The sequence below is a fragment of the Tupaia chinensis genome, unplaced genomic scaffold (assembly GCF_000334495.1).
Source record: "Tupaia chinensis unplaced genomic scaffold, TupChi_1.0 Scaffold000146_1, whole genome shotgun sequence".
Lineage (NCBI taxonomy): Eukaryota > Metazoa > Chordata > Mammalia > Scandentia > Tupaiidae > Tupaia > Tupaia belangeri.
The window spans coordinates 6552936-6560306 of NW_006159616.1; the positions used below are offsets into that span (position 1 = coordinate 6552936).

General features: G+C 57.6%; 1 protein-coding gene across 10 annotated transcripts in view; it reads right to left on the minus strand.

The window, feature by feature from the left end:
• ARHGEF10L (Rho guanine nucleotide exchange factor 10 like) overlaps positions 1–7371 on the minus strand; it is a 178935-nt gene that overhangs the window by 77666 nt on the left and 93898 nt on the right. For 7 of the 10 annotated variants that reach the window (XM_006145224.2, XM_014586547.2, XM_027770608.1 and 4 more), the window contains 2 exons: positions 3305–3421; positions 943–1051 (listed from right to left, as the gene is read on the minus strand). In XM_006145224.2, the coding sequence (XP_006145286.1) occupies positions 943–1051; positions 3305–3421 (226 nt within the window). The remainder of the gene's footprint in view (positions 1–942; positions 1052–3304; positions 3422–7371) is intronic. The other 3 variants (XM_027770611.1, XM_027770610.1, XM_006145226.3) reach the window with 1 other exon arrangement.

Genomic DNA, 7371 nt, shown 5'->3' on the forward strand with positions numbered 1-7371 from the left:
GGGATCCTGACCTGCCCTGTGCACAGCTGCATGCCAGCACTGCAGGGCCGTTCCCAGCACCGGGCAGGTGCTCGCTAAAACCCCAGTGTCCCTACTCAGGGCAAACGCCCAGCAAGGCTCCTGCTCACTCCAGCCAGATGAGGCCTCCAGCCCTTCCATCCCAAGTGCTTCGGGCAAGTCCCTGAACCAGTCAAGCCCGTGCCCTCATCAGCCACCTGGGACCTGCACCTTGTTCGGTGTTCGTGAGGGTTCGGCGAGGCACTCCCAGGTCCTTAGGAGAGAGCCTGGCACACAAATATCTGACACATGCCGGCCCCGGGGACATCACTTCTGGAATGGCAATCTCCACCTCGTCCTCCTGCCCAGAGCGCCGTTCCTCTCTGCCTGGTGACCTGGTCCTTCTGCTTCCCTGGCCTTCACCCACCCCAACACCCACCTCCTCCGTCTCCATACCCACTCCATACTCACTACCACCCCCATGGCGCCCAGCCAGCCCCACTCCTATTAAATCCATCCTGGCGTCCCTGCGTACAGCCCAGGGAGTGGCACTTGGTAGGTGTCTGATAAGCACTGCCTGGTCAGAGAGAGGAGTGGATGGATAAAGGAGGAAATGGACAGGGACACTCAAGGCTGAGGCCAGGTAAGCCAGACAGCATGGGAGGCAGGAGGCCAAGAGGGCCGGGACAAAACGCCAGGGCAGGGACACGAAGGGAGCCCCACCTCTCCCAGAATCGATGGGTCATACCGGGGAAACAAGCCGAGACCGAATGGGGCCCTGGGGTTCAGTCCCTGGCCCCCACTGCCAGGGCCAGCCAGACACCCAAGGGCACCCCATTGACGATGACTGCAGGGTGTGGGGCAAAACCTACCCCACCCCAGCCTCCAGCACGAGGCTGAGCACCAGAACCACCGGCCCGCCAGTCAGCCCAGGCAGCGCCTCACCGAGGACGTCTTTCCTGTGCAGGAAGGAGACCTTGCGCAGGACGGCAATCCTCGTCTTCTCCAGGCCGTCCTTGGTCCCGCTCTTGGCGGCCTTCATGAACTGGGTCATCTGGACAAAGGCAGAGGAGCACATCAGAGAAGCCGGGGGGGCTAGCCTCGGCCACCAGGGCCACCAGCTCACCTGGACTTGGCCAGGCTGCGACGCAGGAGCCCCAGCCCTCCCCTCCCTGGGCCAGAGTGACCATGGGGAAGCAGCGGCTCTCTCTGCATCACCTGGGCTCTGCCTTCCGAAGCCCCGTTCATGAGCAAGGGAAGGTCTTAACAGTTTTTTCTCCCTTTAGGACAAACTATACGAACAGGTGACAAGTTAAGGAGATGGCATAATCTGAGGGGGGCGGGGCTGGAATCTATGGCTTCAGGTTCAAATCCTTGCTCTGCCACCCCAGTCTCAGAGCCTGAGCCTCTGTCTCCTCAGGAAGCTCCAAGGCGCAGCAATCCCTCCCCTCCCCATCCTGTGAGCACTAACCGGACCAGGCGCGGGAAGGCACTTGGAACAGCCAAGCATGCTGTGCAGTGGGGGTGCTGCTTTAGGGGCCACTAACAGGAGGTGAGCACGCACCCCCCTTGCCCATCCCCAAAACCAAGGAGGAGCCCCTGAACAGCCAGGTTGCTGACGAGCCACTGCTAAGACAGGCGGAAAGGCTGAAGTTGCCAGAGGAAAGACACAACTTCCCTAGGTAGGAGGGGACCCATGGACCCTGGCTCAGCAAGCTAAGCAGACCAAGAGGCACAGGGTGGGCGGCATGACCGGGGAGGCCTCAGAAGCCAGCTGCTGCCCCCCAAGTCATTCTTTGTCCTTCTCATCCCTCACCTTCAACCCAGCCCTGGCTCCTCCTGCAGCCCTCGCACGGCCAGCACTGGCCATGGTGCCGTGTGGGCACTTCCAACACAGCAGCACCAGCTGCACGTGACAAAGGAGCACTGGGCATGCGGGACGTGCCTAAGGCCCGGAGTCCCAGTTCTATTTCATTGTGATTAAACTCGACCAAAATAGCCACACGGCTGTCGTAACGGACAGCACCATTCTAGGAAGGCCTGCTCCTTCCTGAAACTCTCCGCTGCAGATGAGGTGAGTGTTAGAGGGGGTCCCTCTGCTGTCCTCCATTCTCGCTATCACCTCCAACAACCCCTGGGGGTGACATAGGGGACCAAGTACTTGTCAGGGGTGCGGGCAAGGCAAGCTTGCTGAAAAGCCGCAGGTGCTGGAACTGATGAGGTGGGGGTGGGGGTGGCTTTTCAGGAACAAGGCGGCTTTCTGGAAACTGCTGGCAGAAGGGAAAGGGAAGTGAGTCCCCTCCCTGCATCTGTGGGTGCAATTCTAGGGCAGCCATCCTTGGCCTTCTGCAGGGCAGTGGTCCTAAATGCCTCCGAGTATCTAACGGGGGAGGGATGTCGACCCCAGAAACTACACACAGGTGCTCATCCTCGTCTGTTTTCTGGGCTTTGGATGCCTGTGGGCCTGGGTTCAGATCTCAGTTTCACCAAATCCTCCTTTTGTGATCCTGTCCTGGCAGAATGCCATCAGTGGGGCCGTCCTATGAGCCCCCCATAGTGGTCACTGGGAGAATCACCTGGGGCCCTTCTCTTGGCACTTTCCTGGGCAAAAAGTCAGCAAGGTGCCCCTGAGTCAGCCTGCCCCACCCACCCACACTCACAGCGCAGGGCTGGGGACCAGGAAGGTCCCCTGATCTCTGAGTGTCCCCACCTGCTGACTGCTCCTCTCTGAGCCTCAGGGTTCTGGGGAGTTAAACTGCCCCACACTGGGTCACGGGCCTCTTGGGGACCTCGCAAATCGTACAGCGTCTCTGTCCTCCTGGGGGCCCGGGTCCTGATGCGGGCGCTCAGGACATCTGAGGTCATCAACATTTGCATCTTTTAATGTGTAACCCAAGCCTACCCACCATGGTTACTCAATATGCTGATTCCGGGCCTTTCCTCAGGTCTATCAGATTGGCACCCTGGGAGTTGAGCTCAAGAATCTGCATTTTTTTCTGAAGAACTCCAGGAGATTCTGAAGCCCTAAAGCTTAAAAAGCTACCTAGGAATTCTTTTGAAACATTAGGGTTTCACTGAGGGAGGGGACAAAGATACAGGCAAGAGCATGGCAGGGGACACGCTGAGTTAGGCCATGGACCAGCCCCAACGCAGACATAAAACGCGGCCAGCTTCCAGGTCACGGGGCAGGCAGAGAGGCTCCAGCCCACCCTCCTGGGCCCCAGAGCAGCAGCAAAGGCCCCTGGAGGTAGCAGCTGCTCCAAACGGCCCCATCCATCCGGGACAGGGAGGGACAGACAGACAATACCTTACAATCGTACTTGTGCTTCAGCTCCTGCATGTCTTTCCCCCCAACTCTTAAAGCCAAGATGTCTCGCTTAGTTCTGGCGTATCTCTCCTTTAGCCTAGTCAGGTCTGGAGAAAGCTGGAGCCCCCAAGCGGCCAGGCAGAAGGAGAGCAGGTGAGAGGAGCAGGCAGGACAAGGAGGAGACAAAACACAGACAACAGAGGAGAAAGGAGACTCAGGTAAGGTGGCGGATGGTCATCTCGGGGCGGGGGGGCTGGCATCCCCAGGTCTGGCTAGGTCCTGCCTGGAGTCCGCTCTGGCACCATCCAACCCCAGCATGCCAGGCAGCTATAGGCCGGGTCTCTGCCACCGCGGATCCTGGCTGCTGGGAGGGGTGGTGGGAAGAAAACACGCCCAGGCCCCCCTCTCAGGGAGGGTGAACAATGCTGTGAGGATGAGGACTGCATCTTCTCCCCATCCCTGGGGGCAGCAGAGGGCCTGTAACATAGGACATCCTTGGTAAGTCTCTGAGATGGCGGGATGGCAGGCGGATGGGGGTGGAGAGGGCAGAATGGGCAGAGGGCTGGTTGGACAGATGAGTGGACAACAGACCGATGGATGGGTAGGTGGACAGGCTCGTGGATGGAGGGATGGAGAGATGGATGCCAGGCAAACAGATGAGAGGACGAGTGAACAAATGGGTGAGTTCAGTGGGCAGTAGATGGATGGGCAGATGGAGAGAGAACAGGATGGGTGAGAGGTGACTGGACGGAGGCCGGGCCGGGCTGGTGAACGTTTACTGAGACAACTGGCTCACCAGGAAAAAGAGCCCTGCTCTGGAGCACTTTGCGTGTGAGCATTCCCATCACGGCCAGTTTCAAGCTACCAAAGTCACTGAATACAGATGACAAAGGTCCTTGCACTCGCGTAGGCTAGCGTACGCTGACCCCAGTGTACCACTGGAGGGAGGATGGATGAAGGCAGGGATGAAGGGAAAGAAGGAAGGAGGAGCGAGAAAGGAGGAGGAAGGAGGGTGGATGGACAGATGGACAACCAGATGGAAAGATGAATAGGTAACTGGCTTACAGTCTATCTGGACAGATGGGTGGATGGATAGACAGATGGAAAGAAGAACGAACAGACATTCAAATGCATGAGTTGCTTAAGCTCCATACAGTTCACTCAGTACAGTGCAGAGAAGGCCACGGCAGACGCCACTTCCAGAGAAGCAGACGAGAAGGATGAGGCGCATGAGCGTTCGAGGCAGGTCAGCCTACCCACAAGTCATGGCTCCCCTCTCCCTAGCTGGGAAAGTCCCCACCTCTCGGAGTTGCAGCTTCCTTATGGGGAATGTGGCCATAACAACAGCTACTTCATAGGGTTATTGAGAAAATCAAAGGGACACTACAGGTAAAGCTCAGTAAGTACTCAAAAAATGGAAACCATTGTTATTTTATCTTTTAAGTAAATACTTACAATGGCTGAATGGATGGATGGATGGATGGATGGATGGATGGAAAGAAGGAAGGAAGGAAGGACAATGAGGGATGCGATATTGAGGTCGGGCTCTACCACTGACTGGCTGTGTGGCCCTGACCACATCATTAACCTCTCTGTGCTTCAGTCAGAGGTTTTCTGATCAACAAAAGGAGACTGTTAATGCCAGTAACACTGTCCCCCCTGGGGTAGTGGGAAATTAAATGAAACTGCTTTGTGAACAGGCAGTGTAGACAGGGCAGACAGATGTTGGTTATTGCTATGCAAAGAAGCAAGCAGGCAGGGAGTCCTTCTGAGTTACCCAGACTCCTGAAAAACGGGAGGTGCGGGTTAGCCCTGAGTCCTGTCCATCCAGAACAGGCTTCACACAATCAGCCAGCCAGCCTCTGGGCCTCCTGCCCAGACCTCTCTGAGGGGTGACCAACTAGGCACCCCTCACTTGGGATCTCCAGCTGGGATCAGAGGTCACCTGCTGAGCTGGCTGGGTCCGAGCAGGGGCAAGAACAGGCTGAGGCCAGGGCTGGCATTTCTGTGATTAAGCCCTGGGTTCCGCCAGCTGGACCACAGTGACCTCGGTCACAAGGAGGTCACAGTCAGGAGAGTGGCGAGTTCTGCACGGCCCACAGCGGGAGACCTCCCACTGCCATGGGCGGCGACAGCAGGATAACCGCTAACATCCCAGGGCGAGGCAGCTGCTTATCTGGGTTGGAGGTCCCTCTGCAGACCCCTGGGTCACTTTCTCTGATAGGCGTGCACCTGCCAGACACCTGAAGAAGGGCTCTGCTAGTTCTTTTGCAGGTGCCAGGCCCACAATCAGCCTGCAAGGACAGGACAAGACCCTGACCCCTGCTGCCCAGCGCCCCACAGCACACATCACACGGCCAAGCAGGAGCAGCCTGAACCACACAGCTGAACTGGGCGGCATGGGAGCGAGTGCGTCTGAGCAGCTCAGGAGGGTCCCGCATGCAGGCCGGGCTCAGTGGGTCTCCCCTGGCAGAACTGTGTGGCAGAAGAAAAGCCTCTCTAACCCACCTGCTTCCCCACCTCCTGAGAGCTAACTGGTCAGGGAGCAGGCAGGCCTTGGCCTATGCCCAGAGAAAAAGTCCTTGTGGTCAGAAATCCCAAGGACTTGCCACATGGCTTGTCTGCTGGAGAGTCCAGAGCCCCGGGTGTGGCGGGGAGGACAGGAGCTTACAGGCAGCCCCAGAGACCCTACCCACAGGGTCCAGTACTTCCCAGGGTGCTCTGAGGCCCTGAGCTCAGCATGGCCATCCTTCCTTCCTCTGAGACATGCCCACAAGCAAGAAGTCGGGAGTCGTCAGGGGCCTGGGCGAGTAGGCGGAGGGGAGGAGGAGGCACAGCCAGAGGAGGCCACTCGGAACTCCACAGTGCCATCTGGCCACCATGCCCTGGGCAGGGCTGAGACCTGCCCTTGCAGGGAGAGGCTCCCAGGGGGCTGGGGGCTTCCTGACCCCACAGCAGCACCTGCCACCACTCCTGAAGTTCATGGAGCAGAAACGGCTCTTCCTCCCACCTGAACCCTGTCTGCTCTGGCTCCCGTGCCCAGCTCCTCCTCTCTGGAGGCAACCTCAGACTCCCACGGGTTCTCCACCCACATGGGGCCTGTGGCCAGCCTGAGCTTAGGCCCGGGCCCACAGAACAGCATCTTCGTCTTCATTTTTGACAGAATGTTCCACATTCGGCACCTCCTAGACCACCAGGATTCACCGAGCCGGAGTCAGGTCTGGGTGGGATCTTCCTGTTCCCGTGAGTCCCGGCCCACATTCGCATGCAGTAGGCACCGTGAAATTTCCCTTTGGAGCTAGCAAACATTCTTGCTATTTTCTGTGGCCTGGCCATGGAGGTAGAAGGCCAGGGCCTGGTGAGACCTGCTCAGCCTCGAGGCGTGCCCCTGGTCTAAGGCTGCTTAGGACTCTCAGGGTGGGTGCTGCTTGGCCAGCACCCCTCTCCCAGAGGGTATCCTCAAACTCAGAATGGGCAAGGTGGGACCAGGAGATGGCATAATGGTTATGTCATCGGACTCCCCTGTAGTAGACTGCTATTCAAGCCCCATATCTGGCAGCTTAAAACTCACGCCGGGCATGTGTACATGCCCAAAATCCCAAGAGGAAAATGGAGAAGAAAGGAGAAGGGTGTGGCCATAGCCACTGGTGGGTGGTTTCTTGTTTTCTGTCTCTCTGGTGAGCACACACACTGTATGAAATAAAAAAAAATCTCTCAAAAAAAAAAAAAAAGAAAGAAAGAAAGAAAGATAAAGAAACGGGCAAGGCACCATGAAAGGTTCAGAAGCCTTCACATAGGGCTTGAGCCGCCCCCACAACCCCCGTCCCAGCCTGGGCCCCTGCTCAGGGCCACAGGTCACACACTCTCCTGCCTATCTATGTCCTTTTTCCTTTTTTTTTTTTGGAGAGGTTTTTGCTATAGGGCGTGTGTGCTCACCAGAGAGACAGAGACAGACAGAAAGCAAGAAATCACTCCCACAGCGAGGATGGCCATGCCACAATCCCTTCTCCTCCATTCTCCTCTCGTGATCTTGGGCACACACACACACGCACCCGGCATGAGTTTAA